This window comes from Marmota monax, unplaced genomic scaffold, assembly GCF_021218885.2.
Source record: "Marmota monax isolate L192 unplaced genomic scaffold, Marmota_monax_Labrador192_F-V1.1 WCK01_AAM20220418_F8-fsc00001, whole genome shotgun sequence".
In the NCBI taxonomy this organism is placed as follows: Eukaryota; Metazoa; Chordata; class Mammalia; order Rodentia; family Sciuridae; genus Marmota; species Marmota monax.
This window is the reverse complement of record NW_026693777.1, coordinates 22,038,796-22,058,120: the sequence shown is the minus strand read 5'-3', so window position 1 is coordinate 22,058,120 and position 19,325 is coordinate 22,038,796. Positions and strand designations below refer to the sequence as shown.

General features: G+C 39.5%; 1 protein-coding gene and 1 pseudogene across 8 annotated transcripts in view; both read left to right on the top strand.

The window, feature by feature from the left end:
* Positions 1 to 19,325, top strand: part of Syne2 (spectrin repeat containing nuclear envelope protein 2) — a 336,172-nt gene that overhangs the window by 254,089 nt on the left and 62,758 nt on the right. For all 8 annotated transcript variants that reach the window (XM_046461329.2, XM_046461328.2, XM_046461327.2 and 5 more), the window contains 6 exons: positions 27 to 159; positions 1,301 to 1,483; positions 1,903 to 2,049; positions 5,929 to 6,105; positions 8,998 to 9,153; positions 14,485 to 14,637. In XM_046461329.2, the coding sequence (XP_046317285.1) occupies positions 27 to 159; positions 1,301 to 1,483; positions 1,903 to 2,049; positions 5,929 to 6,105; positions 8,998 to 9,153; positions 14,485 to 14,637 (949 nt within the window). The remainder of the gene's footprint in view (positions 1 to 26; positions 160 to 1,300; positions 1,484 to 1,902; positions 2,050 to 5,928; positions 6,106 to 8,997; positions 9,154 to 14,484; positions 14,638 to 19,325) is intronic.
* On the top strand, positions 2,056 to 5,917 carry LOC131424820 (S-adenosylmethionine decarboxylase proenzyme-like; annotated as a pseudogene).

The following is a 19,325-nucleotide window of genomic DNA, read 5'->3' as shown; positions in this document are numbered from 1 at the left end:
CCTTTCTCCCACTTTGCTCCTGTTAGTTACAACAGAGATTCAGATGAGTTAACCAAGTGGTTGGAATCTTCTCAGCAAACTTTGAATCACTGGAAAGAACAGTCCCTCAATGCGTCTCAGGACTTGGATGCAATCAGAAGCAACATAAATAAATTTTTTGTAAGTTGCAATAGAATATGTTCAAATAATGTTTGGCCAGAAATAAATTATCAGAGGAACAGGTTCAGGATTGTTGTGATAATCTCCCTTCATTTGTGGGTAAGGAGTAAGATTTGAGGTTATTGTATCTATGGTCTTCAAACTTATAATTATTTGCTTATACTATTTATTTATGTATTTATAATGATAGAATGTATCTTTAATTGACTATTTTAAAATGTCTATTACACTAAAATATATACTATGTATAAATATTTTGCTTTGACATAGGACATGCTTTACAAATACAGAAAATACCTCCCCAAAAAATTTAAAAACAACTATGTAAGATAGTTGACTAATCCTCATTGACTAATCCACTCTGGCTCTCCCAGCCGGATTAACGGACAGTGCTGAGTTAATGTCTCCATGTTGCTCTCTAGTTTTTATTTATAAATTATCATTTATTTACTCAACTGCTTCTCTAACTTTGAGCTTCTCGAGAGCAGGGGCTATCCTTCAAACTAAAGGCTATCCTTTATTAATTCATAAATGTTTTAAGTTAATAAATACACAGTTTTAAATTATTGGATACAGAACTGGCATTTCTACTAAAAAGATTTTGTTCTATGGTTTTGAGGATTTTTCTGGAAAAGAGGATTACTTTTGTAATGTAAAATGCACTCCTGAGACCCCTTAATCTTTGCCCTTAGTTATTCCTATCTTTTTTCCTTTATTTTTAAAATACATTTTGTAGCTATGGTTACTCACTTCACTTTGGTATTAAAATGTAAATAATTTTTTAAATACTTGGGAATATACATGGGAAATTTTTCAAATATTTTAGTTAAAAATTCATTGCAAGTGGTTCATGTAATCTGAACTTGAAGTTGAGTTCCATGGTTTCTTTTGAAACTGAAATAACTTGTCTATTTCTAAAAACCCACTAGGTTCTAAATTTCTGGAGGGGCAGGATTTCCATCTCTTTTGTTCTCCCATGTGGATCTAATATACGGAGTAGTGCCAACACTTGGTAGGCAAAGCCGGGTGTGTGTGTACACAGACATTCAAACTCTTATTCTATTTAGTTTTGCACTCTGGCCAGTTGCTCTGACTGTATTTAAATTTTAAACGTTTCTATTCTTTACAACTGTTTCCTTAGGAATTTTCCAAGGAAGTGGATGGAAAGTCCTCTCTGAAGACTGCAGTTTTAAGCACTGGGAACCAGCTTCTGCACCTGAAGGAAACTGACACAGCCACGCTGAGAGCCTCCCTAGCACAGTTTGAACAAAAGTGGACCATGCTCATAACTCAGCTTCCAGATATTCAAGAAAAGCTTCACCAGGTAAGTGTTTAGACACCCAACATTTAAATTAGCATTCACTTGTTAGCTCACAACTCTTTTTAAATTATTTTTCTGACTCAATAATTTTCATTGACATTACCTATTTTTCTCTGGCACCACTGAATATAGAGGTCTTCATTACTGGACTGTCCTCCAATGAGATCTTTCTTCACAGAAAAATTGGGCTTAATTACTTTATTTCTCAGTTTATCTGTGCCACTCTGTTCGTTTATGTGAAGGTCTTCACCGTTGTTTGTAGGTGTCACATTTTCTGAGCTTGAATACTGGGTTTGTTTTTGTGAGTAACCAGCATCATTATGAAGCAAGACCTTATATCAAACCAGATACCGTCTTTAGTGATGCCCTGAATCATTTCGTTAACAGTAGATAATTAAATGGAAATCATTTTGTCCTTGCAGCTTCAGATGGAGAAATTGCCATCTCGTAAAGCCATCACAGAAATGATTAGCTGGATGAACAGCGTGGAGTATCAGGCTGCAGGTGGAGACTCGGTGCACTTCCCTAGTTCTGAGTCTCAAGTGAAGAATCTTCTTCAGAAGCTCAAGGTAATTACGCAAGGAGCCACAGTCTTTTCAATAAGAAGTCATATCACTTGGAAGGGAAATGCTGAACCAAGAACCATGTGGGAAATAATGTAGGAACACTGACTTGGAGAGTAGAGAATAGGGTGGTAGATGATTCTAGAAATGATGGGGTAGTCCACTGGCTTTTATTTCACTTGCATTTCTTTATAGCTCTGAACCCTGCAGGACCATCCAAGCTTTTAATGGACTCAGGTCTTCCTTTACCTCCCCAGTCAATATGCTATACCTCTGACCTGGACTGCCACTTAGCTGCAGACATCCTCTTAATCATCCTGCAAGAGCCAGCTCAAGGTTCTCCTCATTGACAAATCCACTCTGGCTCTCCCAGCCGGATTAACGGACAGTGCTGAGTTAATGTCTCCATGTTGCTCTCTAGTTTTTATTTATAAATTATCATTTATTTACTCAACTGCTTCTCTAACTTGACTGAGCTTCTCGAGAGCAGGGGCTATCCTTCACCTCCCAAGAATAGCACACCTAGCCCAACAGCTGGCCTCCAGTGGGTTTTAATAAATACTGTACAAACAGAGATATGATAAATTTTGGTATAAAAGTGTATTAAGAATTGTATGCAAAAAAATAAGAGCTCATGTATAATGGCATAATTTGGCATGAACATACTTTATAGATAGAGTTATGAAAAATTGTGCTGTGAATACATAATTATGAATATAATGCACTCCACTATTGTCATGTATGTAAAAAATAAGTTAAAAAAGAAAGAAAGAAAAATAAATAAATATTCTGGCTGGATGCAGTGGCTCACACCTGTAATCCCAGCAACTCAGGAGGCTGAGGCAGGAGGATCATGAGTTCAAAGCCAGCTTGAGCAGATTAGAGAGGCATTTAGCAACTCAACAAAACCCTATCTCTAAATAAAATATAATAAATGGCTGGGGATGTGGCTCAGTGGTTAAGGGTCCCTGAGTTTACTCCCTGGTATCAAAATAAATAAAGAAATAAAAATTCTGACAGCAAGAGAATGAGGAAGAAAAAGCTGATATCCTGCTACAGATATGAATGTGACCCTCTCTGTGTACTTCATTTCGTGTAGATTTAATTAACATTTAAAGAAGGCACATTAGGTTTACACAATATGGCCAGTGACACTAGCTAGTGCTCACTCTACTCTCTGTGACAGGAAAGCGGCAGACAACAAGAGAATGAACTATATCTGCCTCTATTTCCAACAGATTCACATTCAACTTTGGTATTCTCTCTCTCTCTCTCTCTCTCTCTCTCTCTCTCTCTCTCTCTCTCTCTCACACACACACACACACACACACACACACACACGCAAAGCTGGGAAATTTTTATTAATCCCTTTTTTAAAAATGTAATGTAAAGTTATACCAAAAAACAAAAAAAAGTAACCTGAACTTCAGTAACAGCTGGAACAATCCCCAGCGGCTGGAGAAGAGATTTAATTTAGTTGATTTTCTGTGGGTGTTGGTTGTTTGCCATCTCTACACATTTTTTCCAAGGACCCGAGAAGCTGCTAGAGGTTTGGTGCTCCCAGCAGCAGCCCAATGCAAGCCAAGGGTCTTGGGATCTTCACACTCTCCCAAGATCTGAGTGTGATGTACTTTTGAAGGATGTGCAATGTTCAGTCATAAATGTGATAAAAACTGGCAAGCAGGAAGCTCATGTATTCAGTGAGAGTAGAGTGTTTGTCTCCAATTGATGGTTCATTTGAAGACATGGTGCCACCCTTTTACTGAAAGCACTGGTTCCCCTGTTGAAGTTTGCTAGGGATTACAATAAATTTGACTCATTTCAAAGCTTCATGAAGCCTTCTCACCAATGATACCCAAACCAGAATTTCCAGGAAGAAATAGAGCTTCTTAATGCAGTTTTTCCAAGTGGAGCCACATAGTGTATGGGATGTTATGAATTCTGACTATTTGGTACTTGTGTACTCTGGATTTCCCAGAGAGTCGGGTAATAGTCTAACAGTCAGATAGAAATTTTGATGAGTGAGCTTGACCCAGCAGTTATGGACCAGTTCTACACGAAAGATTGTGTTACTGCAAAGAATGTCACTCAGGAGAGTAGAATTTGTGACCTGATTGATACCAGGTTCTTGTCATCAATGCCACACTGTTCAATCCTGATGGGTATTCAATGAATGGAATGAAATCAGATGGAACTTACAGGACTGTTCCCATCACTCCAGAACCAGTAGTTTCTTATGTTACCTTTGAAACAAACTTAAGTCAGCCCTCTTATGATAACCTCTTGGGAAAGTTGTGGAAGTCTTGAAGCCAGGAAAACATTGTGACCACCTTGTTTGTTAATCAGAGTTCTAAATTTCGTACTGTGCTTTCTTCACCCCAGAAGACTGAAGGTTTGAAAGTCTTGATTGCAAGAGTGCTGTGTTCAATGATTACAGTTTTGTTTTTACCAGTTTTGCTAAGAAGCTTGCAACAACAGCAGAATTAAGAAAAATGAAGGAAAAAAAAAAACTTAAAAAGAGAACACAGATAGAAGGTGATAGCTGCTTTCTAGATGTCCTTACCAGGGCCATGCTGTCCATAACCACCACCATCTAGGGCACAGGGCCCTAGATGTAATGATCATGTGATCATATTGAAGTGTATGCTTTGTATCAGGAGTTAGATATCTTGCATGAATGCTTTCCTCTGTGTTGGGGTGTTCAGGGCCACTCTTGCTGTGAAACTGAAGTGCATGTAGGAGAAGCCTTTTACTATATGAAACTTTACAACACTTGTCAAAACAATCCAATTTGCTTTATGCACAGTGTACCATTCCTGCAGTTATCGTCCCAAATTCCCCACAGAAAGGCTTTTGGCCTTCGCCTAACCATCTGGGCCTGTTCTATTAAATTACTGCCAGAATTTTACATCCAGTTACCTCCACTACTTTCTAGAACATATTCTCTACTAATATTATTGAAACCAGTTTCTACTTCATACAGATGTTTTTTGCAACAACAATTAAATTTTTCTCTCATACCCATAAAAAAGAAGTGCCAGGCAGTGTGTGCTAATCACTGGGAATGCAAAGATGAATGACAAGGCTGGCTGTTACTTTCAAAGACCTTGCAAGTTGCTGGAGCTGGTCTCTGATAGGGAGGAGATGAATGCCTTGATCACCAAGTATAATATTAGCAGAAAATGTTTTTACATACCGACACTTCCTAACCTCAGTGGGTAGCAGAGTCTATAAAAGGGCTACTCAGGCTGCAGTAACCTAGCCCATGCCACGTGATGACCCCCCTGGATTGTCTCCATAGGATGTGTTAGAACCTTCCCAGATAAAACCCAAGGCTTGACAAGAACCTGGTTGGCCTTTCAGTGGGTTTAGGACTGCTATAGAATGTGAAGTCATCCAAGCTACTCTGGGTGGCAGAGTCTGTCGCCCAAGGAACAAAGAAGCAGCCTAAATTCCTTAAAGGTGTTCTGGGTTTTCTGGGAAAGCTTCAACTTCTGTTTCCAGCCTATTGTCTCCATGAGCCCTCAGGGAAACTCAGAATCCAGTATAGCTCTCCCATATTCTCTCACAAGATTCCAGGGACCTGATATACATTCTGATGACAGTAGCTACCATGTATGGTGCTTCCTTGGACTTTCCAGTCAGTCTGAAAGTAATGAGTCTCTCTGTTCCCAGGAATATGTAATCCCCAAGAAGAATCCCTACTCAAATAAAGCAGCCTCCTGATAAGACTTGGGGAAGGTAGAAGGTAACTCCTGACAAGGGCACCCTAAATTAATGGGTGGGAGGTTGGCGCCCCCTAGAGTCCAGCCAAGGGGAAATCCAGTTCATCTAATGGACTTCATTCAGACTTTGCGTGTTTAATTCCACTTCTTTGTGTTTTAGGAGTTCAGAATGGAAATGGACTATAAACAGTGGATCGTTGACTTTGTTAACCAGTCATTGCTTCAGTTAAGCACCTGTGATGTAGAAAGCAAGCGCTATGAAAGGACGGAGTTTGCAGAGCACCTGGGGGAGATGAACCGCCAATGGCACCGAGTGCATGGAACCCTGAATAAAAAGGTATGCTCCAGGGTCACGGTTGGAGACATGTTTTGGCCTTTATAAAACACCACATTCCAAAAAATTAAAATAGATATTCAGGCCAGGCACAGTGGCCTATCCTGTAATCACAGTGACTCAGGAGGCTGAGGCAGGAGGATCTCAAGTTCAAAGCCAATCTCAGTAATTTAGTGAGGCCCTAAGCAACTTAGTGCCTCAAAATAAAAAAATAAAAAGAACTGGGGATGTGGCTCAGGGGTTAAGTGTCCCTAGGTTCACCCCCAGTCACCTCTCCCAAAAAAAGGCATCCAGATGGTTGATTTACAGTTGAACCTAATAATCATAGCCTCTTTATAGACCCTATGTTTTAGCATTCTTTATGGGTACATGTAATGGAATATGAAAATAATTCTTATATTCCTGTTGAGATTTCTTAGCGGGAAATTGAGTTAGGCAGTAAAGAGGAAAACTTTCATTTAAAAAGATGTCAATATTATGTCAGGCTACTAAAAGGTCAGAGAATTTGACATTTTCTGTGAAAGCAGATGTTCAAAAGGGACCCAAAGCTATTTCAGCCTTGAAAAGATTATGAAAAGGAAAAAAAAATTGCCTATGGCTTTTTGGTAGGCTTTTTACTCCATGATTCTTGAAAAGATGAAAAAAACTTATTCCTGAAAAATATTATATATATACATATATACGTATGTATAGTATGTGTATATATTTATATATAGTATATATATAGTATACATATATTTAGTATATATATATATATATATATATGTAGTGTATATATACACTAAAAATATATAGTATAAAGTGTGTGTGATCTCTTTTTTGTATAGAGAATAGATTTATGCAATTAAGATTCAAATACATGAATGGACATAGAACATGAGCAGACATTTCACAAAATAGGAACCAAGCTCCCACCCATTAATTCAGGTGCCACTGAAATATGTCAACTTTTATTATCAGATATTTAAACTAAATGATGTAACATACACTTATTAAATTAGAAAATTTGTTTTGTTTTTTGTTTTGGTGCTGGGAATTGAACCCAGGAGCACTTGAACACTGAGGTACATCCCCTGCCCTTTTGTTTTCTTACATTGAGACAGGTTCTTGCTAATTTGCCAAGGCTGGCCTTAAACTTGCAATCCTCCTGCCTCAGCCTCCTGAGTAGCTGGGACTATAGGTGTGTGCCACCTTGCCCGACTTAGGAAATGTTAATAAAACAAGAATATAAGCCCAAAGTGAACATTTATATGTTGCTGATACTGTAATGGCTTCATTACTTTTTTGGAAAGCATTGGGAAATTTTAAAAACCATCTTTTCTCTTAACCCAGCATTCCAGCTCTATTTATTTAAAGTAGGTATTTAAAAAAAGTGTGCATGAAGTGCTCAACATTACTTATACTTGCAAAAATGCAGAATGCCTTAATTTCAAACTCTAGGAGAATAATTAATCAAAAGATACTATGTCCATTTGATAAAATACTGAGCAGTCTTTAAAAGTAATATAAGCATATGTCATAACTCAGCAAGGCCTTCAAACATAGGAAAAGCAATATGAAACTTCATATATACTATGATTAAAAGCTAATTTAAAAAATGTGAATATTAAGCTGGGTGCAGCAGCACATGCCTATAATCCCAGCAAAATTGGGAGTCTGAGGCAGGAGGATCCCAAATTTGAGGCTAGCCTCACCAACTTAGTGAGACCCTGTCTCAAAAATAAAAAGGGCTGGGAGTATAATTCAGTGGTAGATCTGGCCTGGATTCAATCCCCAGTACCAACAACAGCAACAAAAATTGTAAATATTAGAAATGAGAAGAATTACAAAATTCAAAACTAATTATTGCCAGGCACAGTAGCACATGCCTGTAATCCCAGGTACTTGGGAGGCTGAGGCAAGAGGATCGAAAATTTGAAGCCAGCCAAAATTTAAACAGCAATTTAACAAGACCCTACCTCAAAATAAAAAATAAAAAGAGCTGGGGATGTAGCTCAATGGTAGAGTCCCCTTAGGTTCAATCCCAAGTACCATAAAACAAAACAGAAAATAATTATTGAAAGAGTAGGTTCTGGGGACCAAGTTATATTGTTCTACCATGTGCAAGTTATATTGTTCTATCTATTTGTTGTTATATGTTCGTAACAACAAACCCTACTGTTAAGTATAATTATAATGCACCAATAAATATTTTTAGTTAAATAAAAACTGATTTTTTAATCACATTGTTGAATTGTGATATTGTTGATATTGGTAGAAATTTTTAAACAACTCCAAGAGACTCCAGAATAAGAAAATTGCCATAAACAGTTTGTATATTTATAGAGAATGCAAAGAAAAAAATATTGAATGTTAGCAACCTAATTTTATTTTGTATAGTTGTTATGAAACTCTGAAACAGCCAGTTATCTCAGCAGATTAACTTTTACTTTAAATATGAAATTTCTAAAAGAGGAATTTAAATCCAATTTCCTGACTGATGAATCTTTATTCCAAAATTATTCATACATCTTAATGTGTGAAATATTAGAAATTTGAGAAGAAAAAAATATCCTTTTAAAATATCATGCCATTATAAGGATTGTAATGCATTCCACTGTTGTCGTGTATTAAATAATAATAATAAAATCAATTTAAAAAATAAAAATAAAATAATATCATGCCATATACATTTTAAGCATGGGACTTAAAATAAGAAATGTTTTCATAATAATTTTCATTTTATATATATATATATATTTTTTTTTTTTTTAAAGTTGTAGATGGACACAATATCTTTATTTATTTTTATGTGGTGCTGAGGATCAAACCCAGTGCCTCATGGATACGAGGCAAGTACTCTACCACTGAACTACAACTCCAGCCCTTCATAATAATTTTATTTATCATTTATAGATACAACATTTAGAACAATTTTTGGAAAGTATCACTGAGAATGAAAATAAAATACAGATTTTGAAAAACTGGTTGGAAGCACAAGAAGAGAAGCTGAAAACTTTACAAAAACCCGAAAGTGTGATCTCCATCGAGAAGGTGCTCCTGGACTGTCAGGTAAGGAGGGGCAGAGCACCCTCCACATGGCAGGGTTGGGCTGTAGGGTCTTAAGCTTGTCCGTGAAGGATAGTGCTGTAGTTTCTGGACACTCCTGCAAGCTCCCCTGTGTTTACAGTTGGGTGTTGCTTAGTGACAGGTAGCTTTCTGAGAGAGGCATGTTAGAAGATTCTGTTGTACAGCTTGTGCTTAGGAACACAGAGTGTCCTTCTGCAAACCCGGAATGGTTAGACCCCAAACGTCTGGCTGTATGGGACTGCCATTGTGTGTATGGCATAACTTACTTTTTTCATAAACTAGATAATTAGTTATAGGTTTTACATAATGGCCAAGTACCATTTTTACATAATCAGAAGAAGGTATTTTCATGGTTATTATTGCTTCCAAGAGGTTGCAATATTACTCTTGGGCGGGGGGGCATATATTGACAGGGAATTTTGATTTAGGTGCTCCCTTTTCAGTTTTTGTGGGTTTTGTTATTTTGTCCAACATTAGCAAAATGACTCTGAATTTTCTATTATTCTTAGTATTTTATTCTGTGTTTCATCAGAAGAAAATTTTCTTCTACCTATTGTGTCTTTGTGTCTTAAAAGGACTACTTGTCCTTGGAACCAGTGTCTGAGTCACTTTTGGGTGTAAGGGTTTTGTCTATCTGCCAAGTCACACAGTCCTTGAGGGGCCCTCTCCCCAGGGTGGACTCATTCTCCTTTAGCACCACCCTATTGGGACACTCACCATTTCCACTGTTGCCGTGGCTGGGGATGGCACACACTATGCTGCTTCTGTACCTACTATGTGAAAGTACTGCATTCGTCACTATGGAGCTGGAGAGTTGGGTCAGATCCCAAATCTGAGAAGGTTACAGAATGGTGCATATGTAAAATGAGGGAAGGGAACACCTGAGGAGGTCTTTCCAAATTATCTTATTTTTTTTAATTTTTTTAATTGTAATTGGACACAATATCTTTATTTATTTTTATGTGGTGCTAAGGATTGAACCCAGTGCCTCACATATGCGAGGCAGGCACTCTCCCACTGGGCTACACAGCCCCAGCCCTCCAAATTATCTTAATCCTGTTCTCAACCTCTACCCTCCATCTCCACATTAGTCTTCTTGTAGCCATCTTGGATTCCACACCTTTCCTCCATGGGAAGCTTCTGTTCCTCAGCCTATTGCTGGTCTTCCTTTCCAGACGCCCAGCAGCAGCTCTCATCCTTGCCTCTATCTCCAGTAACTCTTTAGGTCCTCCCAGTTTACCCCTACTATCTAGTCGGTCCACATCTGTCCAGACTGGTCTAGTCCAGACCCCTCTTGTCACAGGCCTGTCCTACCATAGCTACCTCTTCTGTTTCTCTCTGATTCGTTCTTCACACCAAGGTGGAGCGATACTTATGAAATGCAGAAGGCCACAGCAATGCCCCACTGAAAAGTCCTTCATTGACTCCGTGTTACCCATAGAATGAAGTTCAAATGCTTCAGGTGGCATTCTGGCCCCTCTCTGACCTTCCCTCACTCTACAGACCTAACAGTAAACAAGCCTTAAGAAATTCTTAGTCTTCTTGTTTTGTTTTGTTTTGATAACACTGACCTCTGAACAAGTTTGTGTTCAGTTTAGCTGTTCTCCCTGCAACCCCACCACCAAGTTGTAATTAAGTAAATCTCAGTGAGAACCCATTTCTAATATTCATCATGCTTTTTGATAACCCATTAATTTTACCAGTAAAAAGCATTTCTAACATTCGTTGTGCTCCTTGGCAAAATGACTCATGTTGATTGAGACGTTGAACTCAGAGCACTCTGATGGCCCTCTCTGAAATGAGGGTTTCCTAATTCAAATGCACTTTGACCACCTGGCGTGTGCATATCTAGTTGTATTTGGTTGCATCAGAAATGGTTTCTCTTACATGTAATTTGCACACGTGCCTGGCCAGCAGTATCCATTGTCAGTCCCCACCTGAATGTGGCATTGAACTATGGGCAGTTTGGGCCCCAGTGCTGTTGCACTATGTTGCTGCTCACTGTCGGACTCTGGACACTCCCTCAAAGGCTCTCCTACTACCATCCACACACAAGCTCTCCTCTGTCTTTGTTAGAACTCAGCCAAAACACCCTGACCTCACCTTAGGCCCACCAATTATACACCTTCCCACAGGCCCTCACACTTTCCATTAGATTCTGTTTTCCTATTTTAATTTCCTTACCTCGCTTTCTTAGGTGCATCTTTATAAAAGTCTGTAAAACAAGGTAGAGATGGAAGTGCATGAATGAAATCAGCTTCCCTGGCCTGTGATAGCACCCTGTTTCTGAGGCCATACTGAACTCATCTGTCTACTTGTCTGTCCTCAACTAGACTGGGGGTTTCACAGGGCAGGCTTGCTACTTAGCATGCCGGTTAAGCCTGTCACTGCCTGGGAAACTCATGGGTGCTTAGGAGTTGCTTGAGCCCATGTATTAGTAGACCTAAAAGAGTGCTTCATGCAAAAGTCATTTTTGCTTTTCTTCGCTATTCATTGATTATAGGAAATAAAATGAAAATAATTTCATGACTGATCCCAGGGTAGAATCTTTCAGTTCAGGAAGCTTGTTGCTAAAGTAGCTTCACTCTAGAAAACTTAGAATGGTGTTTATGAAGTGTTAAGATTTAAGTTAGTGTTGAAACATTCTGAAGGGCTCCTAATAGTTCTAGATGAATAGGAAGAGGCCGAGTTTGGCATATTATATTAGCGAGGAAAACTGCGTAATTGTTTAGAATGAGGCAGTCTGAGATACGATTATTAATCTCTCAAGTTTGATGCTGCTGTACCATAAGTACCCAGCATTCACAGAAGTTCATTCCTGATCATTTCAAAGGAATTTAGATATTTAAAAAATATTTAACATCAATTCTCCAGGAACAGATACAAGCACGGCTGGACTTTTAAATTCTAGTGAATCTCTACGATTATCAACAGATATCTTTATGCCACCCTATTTTGTGTGTAGCAACTTAGGACTTAAAGTAAAATGGACTTATTTACCAGTGGAGCAGGGAACTGGCAAACTTGAAAAGTCCTGGTAGGCCTCTGTGTTGCAAGGTCAGACTATAGGATCACTCAGCTAAATCCAGATTGTTCTGAGGAGAAAAACAAACAAGAACAGCTTTGTGTGTGTGTGTGTGTGTGTGTGTGTGTGTGTGTCTCCATGTGCTATTGTTACCACAGTTATTGTTTATACTACCTTTTTGGTGTTCTCGTGTGTCTCTGTGTTTTTTCTCTCTGTTTCTACTCAATAGTCATCCTCTTCATTAACTTATGTTATGGAGGAAATATAACAACTTAATAGCAAATGTGAGTATTTTTATAAAATCTTTAGTTAGTTGAGCTTTTAAGGAGGAGGGCAAGTTGGTATTTTAAAAATGTTTCAAGCTACCCCTGTGCTAAGAAAGAAGTCAGCTCCACGTTGGTGATAGAGGATGCTTGGTGATGGAGAGGCTGGCAGAGCTAGAGGTACTGTCTCAGTGAGTCAGCCTGGCAAAGCTGTTTCAGAGAAGCCGCTTGGTTTGTTGAGTGCTTTCACAACTAGTCCCTAAACAGTATGCCCGGAAGTATGCCCCCATGGTACTAGTCCCTCTCAGGGCTGCGCTGGTAGAAGGGCTGTCGTCACAATGAGGTTTTCTAGTAATATGTTGTATATTCATGGGGCTCCAAGTGGAGAAGGGAAGAGGGTCACACAGTGGAAGGAAGGTTCCTCTCACTCTGTCTTCTGATCATCCAGTCCCACTCCCAACTATAGTAATCAGTTTCTTATAGAACAGATTTTTCTCCCTCTTTATTCTATTTTTCAGTACACAAGCCTCCTGACATTCATAGATTCAAAGTTTGTGATTTAAAACAAACAAACAAACAAATGCAGCTCGGAGGCTGAGGCAGGAGGATTGCTAAGTCCAAAGCCAGACTCAGCCCTTAGTGAGGCCCTGAGCAACTTAGCGAGACCCTGTCTCCAAATAAAAAATGGCCTGGGAATGTGGCTTGGTGTTTGGCTGCCCCTGGGTTTAATCCCTGGTCCTGAAAAAAAAAAAAAAAAAAAAAGTTTGTGATTTCAGTGTTTCAAGAATAAGCTGAAGGCTCTGGCAGGTGGCAGCTTTGTGGGGGCTGAATTTCAGTACCACTCTGTGAGACTAGTCCAGGGTACTAATCCCTCACCAGGGTACAAACACAGCCACGCCTGCCCAGCACCCATGTGCTGCTAGGAGCTCAGGTTCCTCTTTCCTTATGGACCCACCCGTGAGTCTTTTAAAGGATTAAGATTTTATAAAGCCCTATTTCTTGCTAAAAACAGTCTTCAAGAGAGAAAACTTGAACAAAGGGTCACTAACTGGAGGCCATGCATTCAAATCACACATACCTGGGTGGAAATCCAGGACAATGCTGAAGAAAGTGAGCCCGTGTACATCCCAGATTTGTACATTTGGAGAATTGAAAGGAACTCAGAATAAGAGCTATGAATGCCAAAGGACTTTTGTATTTTCCTAATGTTGTATAGCAAGTTTGTAATTCTCTAATAATAATAAATAAAAAGTTTAAACTTTTTCCAAATTGGTCTTTAACCCCAGTCCTGAGAGGACTCCCCCTTTAGCTGTTTTCAGACTGCTGGGTCCATGATCTCCTTTGTAGCAGAGGGCTCCTGATGGTTTCTGGAATTATGTTTGTAAAGAATAGACCAAGGGGCGGGGTGGAGCTCAGTGGTAGAGAATGTGCTTATCCTACACAAGGCTCTGGGTTCAGTCTGCAGCATGCGTGCACACACACACACACACACACAAAGAAATAAAATAGTGGACAAGGTCAGGGGTGCCGTTATGAGTGAATTAATAGACTAAAAGGTATTAAGTAGATAGTAAAGCTATTACTGACTGAACTACCAGTAAATTCTATGACCTTCACTTACACGATGCTTTGTGATTGGAAAGCACGTTCCTGCCTGTGGTGTCACCTGCTCTCTCAGATGTGCACAGCATGGAGAATCGCTTATCCAGATGAGAAAATGGAAATGGACTAGGGGGCTGATGATATTGACCCAGCCAAAAAGCCAGCCAAGGGCAGGTGTGCAGCGAGGACCTGCTTTTCTAGGTTCTTTCTAGGATAAGGACTTGTTGCCTAGACTCTCCTATGTGTAGAACCATGGAATATAAAATTGAATTGAGTGTGCTGTGATTAAAACATCTTTGATGTAATGTCGTGTAATTATATACTATACTGGCATTTTTTTTTTACTTGATAAGATTAAATTCCTCCTATACCTTACTCTTTTGTGTATTGTGCATTGAAAACCTTCTCCTCTTGCCCTTCCAGGATATAGAAAATCAACTTGCAATTAAATCCAAAGTACTGGATGAGCTGAGACAAAGCTACCTGACTCTGGAAAGTGGGGCAATTCCATTGTTAGAAGATGCAGCATCTGGAATCAACAAGTTGCTTCAAAAGCGGGACAGTGTGATTCGTCAGGTGCTAGATTCATTTAGTGTGCTATTTCTCGCCACATAGTCTTCTTATACCTTATATGTTGTTGTTGTTATTCTTTAATGAAGACATGCTCTATACTAAAAAGCAAAAAGTTTCTGAGAAAAAGATTGAAATGGAGAAAAGCCTTTCGAATCCTATTTTATATGCTGAATAATCTGAGGCAAAGCCACTGCTCCTGACATCACTGACAGGCAGAAAATCTACTTGCCTGTCCTTGTTTTGTCTAATGTACTCATGCAGACACAAATGTCTCTATCCCCCAAACCCAACAGAGCATCTGGCATTGTTTCCCAGACAGATACACGGGAGCAGCTATGAAGCAGCAGCTCAGGCTCCCCACACACAGGGCAGTGCCTCGGGAACTGATCTTGTCATGTAGCCTCTGTAGGCTAGGAGCATGGTCAGCCTAAAGAGAACTCTGGAGGAGGGCAAAAACACAGCACAGTAGTGAAGAGTAAGAACAGAGGAAGCCAGGCATGGTGATGCAGGAGGCTGAGGCAAGAGGATCCCAAATTCAAAGCCAGCCTCAGCAAAAGTGAGGCATGAAGCAACTCAGTGAGGCCCTGTCTCTAAATAAAAAACAAAATAGGGCTGGGGATGTGGCTCAGTGGTCGAGTGCCCTTGGTATCACCACCACCCACCCACCCCCCCCCAAAAAAAAAGAACAGAGGGAAAGAGTGTGCTGGACACCTGGTAATCTTATGAAAGGCATGTCAAAGTCCCCAGTAGAGGGAAAGACCAGGCAACTCCAAACCTGGCTGCCTGCACTTCCTAGCAACTGAGGGACAAACTGTAAATACTAACCTCTTGCAGGTGTGTCCATGTGTCTCCCACAATCCTCAGGGTAGGTTATTTGTCGTCTACTAAAACTGACTTTCAACCATGAGTTCCACGAGGGAATTGGGAAGAAGCTGCGTGAAAGAGACCTGTAGCAGCCTCCGGCCTCCTTCCCTTCCCAGGACTCCAGCAGGAAAATAGGGAAGAGTTTGCTCAGTCGTTTGTTAAACTTATCTTGTGTGAGTCCCTGTGCTCACTACCAGGAGTAAGATAAGAAAAAAATAAATCCTGCCCTCCAAGATCTCACAGGCAGCGGAGGAAACATAATCATAATACTGTGAATTACAATATAAAAATATAGAGGGGGAAAATGAAATGAGGTAATATGACAAATATGCAGATAATAGTGCTATCAGGACAGATAAGTAAATGGAATAGAATTGAGAGTTCAAAACCCTCGCCGTACAGTTCATTTATAATTTTTTTAACAAGGGTGTCAAGATGATTCATTGATGGGAAAAATCTTCAAAAAGGCACTGGCACCACCAGACACCCACATTCACACCATATACACAAGTTAACCTAAAATGAATCAAGGACATAGTAAAAGCTAATGCTGTAAAACTTTTAGAACAGGTATCAATCTTCATGACTTTTTAAAATAATCTTTGTTTATTTTTTTTCTTCAGTATTGGGGATTGAATCCACAGGTGCTCTACCACTGAGCTATATCCCTAGTCTCTTTTTATTTTATTTTATTATTATTATTATTAATTTTGAGACAGGGTCTTGCCTTGCCTAGGCTGGTCTCAATTTGTGATCCTCCTGCCTCAGCCTCTGGAGTATCAGGGAGTACAGGCATGCACCACTATACCCAATTCATGACTGGTTTTCTAGATATGATATGAAAAGATAGATAAATTGATGGGGCAGGAGAATTACAAGTTCAATGCTAGCCTGGGCAATTTACCAAGGCCTGTCTGAAAATAAATTTTTAAAAAAAAGGACTGGGAATATAGCTCAGTGATAGAGTGCTTGCACAAATCCCTGGATTCAGTCCCCAGTACCACAAAAAGAATATAATACAAATAGCCATAAGTACATGAAAACATGCTTAATGACGTTAACCATCAAGGAAATGAAAATCAAAACCACAATGAAATGCCAGTTCACATCTGTTAGGATAACGATAACAAAGGCAACAGCAAGTGTTAGAAAAGATGGGAAGAAACTAACCCTGATACACAGTTCACAGAGATGTCAAATGGTGCAGCTACATAGGCAAATAGCCTGATGGCTCCTTTAATGGTTAGGTAGATTGACATCTGCTCAGCAATTTCATCAGATTTAGATAATTCAAAAGAAATTAAAACAAAAAACTTGTAAATGAATATTCATAACTATGATTCATAATAGCCAAAGAGGAGAAATAACTGATTGTCTATCAATGTATGAATGTATATATAAAATGTGATATATCTATGTAATGGAATATGCAGCTATAAGAAGGAGTGAAGTACCAGTGTATTTTACAGCATTGAGGGCCTTAAAAGCACTATGTTAAGTGACAAAAGTTGGTCATAAAAGACTACATATTGTATGATTCCACTTATATGAAATAATCCAGCATAGGCAAATCTGTAGAAGTGGAAAGTAGATTAGTGGCTGGGAAAAGTGACAGCCAATAGGCATGGGCTTTTGGCTTTGAAGTGACAGAAGATGTTCTTCATGATGGCACACACCTGCAATCCCAGAGAATCTGGAAGCTGAGGCAAGAGGATTGCAAGTCTGAAGCCAGCCTCAGCAACTTAGTGAGGGACCTTGTCTTAAAATAAAAAAAAAGTGGGGATGTCACTCACAGGGAAACACCTTTGTGTTCAATCCCCAATACCAAAGGAAAGAAAAATGTTCTAAAATTAGTTATGAAGATTGTGCTTTTAAAATAGGTGAATTGTGCGGTATGTTAATTGTATCTCAGTAAAGTATTGTTTTTAAAATACAGAGGGTATGAGTTGGAATCATCCATCCGTAAGATGTTCAGAGTCAATATAGCCTTGTGTTAAGAGCAAGGACTCTGGTCACAGTTTTAAAGAGATCCTCATAACATCATTGTCTGTCTGTATCCTTGGGGAGGTTGTTTCTCTAAGCCTTTGTTTCCTGATCTACAGATTGGGCATGATAAGACCTAATCATTTCTTCTTACCTCAAAAGCAATGCCTATCAGTGCTCAATAAATGCTACTCTACGGCTGATCCCAGTTTTCACATTTTGAAAACATTTCTCCTTCTTCTTTCTGCTGTAGTGAGTTTTTCTTAATAAATTTCTTCTTTTCCTTCAAACCACACATACCATGTTTTCTCCATGAAGTTGCAGTATTAAAAGGGGCCCCTGGGAGGGTGCTAGAAGTTGCACCACCTCTCTATGTGGAAGCTGTGAGCACCTTGCGCGGCATGCACCTGGCCATCCTTGTAGAACGGTGCACCTGTGGCCTCTGCATCCACACAGTCAACCAACTACAGACTGAAAATATTTGGGGGACAAATTGTGTCTGTACTTAAGATGTACAGACTTTTCCCCCTGTTATTATTCCCTAGATAACCATTTACATTGTGTTAGGTATCATCTGTAATCAAGAAATAGTGTAAATTGTATAGGAGGATGTGCAGAGCTTATGTGCAAATACTACATCCCTTTACATAAGGGATTTGAGCATCCTTAGATTTTGTTTTCTGATGGGATGTCCTGGAACCACTACCCCATGGATACCTTGGGCAACTTCCACCCATGCAGGTCCCAGTTTCTGAGAGAAAACTACCCTGGCAAGGATTTCCCCCCTCACCATACAACTCTTCTTTCTTTTTGCACTGAGGATCCTCAGGGCCCCAGCATACCAAGCATTTGCTCTGTCTCTCAGCTACACCCCCCACTCCCTAGCATGATTTCAAGGTTATCAATATTGTAGTTTATATCAGTAGTTCATTTCTTTTTATGACTGAATATTTCATTGTATAGATAAGACACAGTTAATCTGTTCACCAGTTGATGAATGTGTGGGTTAGTTTCACTTTTTAGCTCTTAGGAACCACACTGCCATGAACATTTGTGCAAACATGTTTTTAGTACTCTTGAATCTATATCTACAAATACCATTATTAGGTCTAGTGGTAATTTGACTTTTTCTTTTTGGTGGCTCTGGGAAATTGAACTCAGGGCCTTGTACATGCTAGGCAAGTCCTGAGCTATGTTCCCAGCTCCCCACTCCCTTCTTTTTTTCTATTTTGAGACAGGGTCTTGCTAAATTGCCCAGGCTGGCTTCACACTTGTAATCCTCCTGCCTCAGCCACCCAAGTAGCTGGGGTTATAGGTGTGTGCCTCCACAGCCAGCTTCTGTTTGTCTTTTATGGGGAACCATGGAATGGTTTTTAACAGTGGCTACATCCTTTTACATCCACACCCACAGTGTGTGAGGATTCTTGCCACGTCCTCACCTGTTGTTACCTGACTTTTTGATCGTAGCCATCAAAGTAGATATAAATTGATATCTCCGTGTGGTTTTGATTGACATTTCCCTGATGACTGTGGAGTGGAGCATCTTTTCAAGTGCTTATGGACCATTGGTGTACCTTTTGGAGAAATGTCTTCTCAAGTCCTTCTTCTATTCTTCAGTTTGGTTATTGCCTTTTATCGTTGAATTGTATTCTTTTACTCACAGTCGTATCTAAAGTCATTTTGATTGGCAACAAAATGCTCAACCCCTTTCATCACTATCAAAACACACCAATGGATAAAATGGACCCACCGTTTGCCTTTTGTCCAACTTTGCTCTTTCCCATCCTTTGGCTAGGGCAGCATCCTCTCCAGCTTGTAACTGCTTTGCAATAATCAGACCCAAG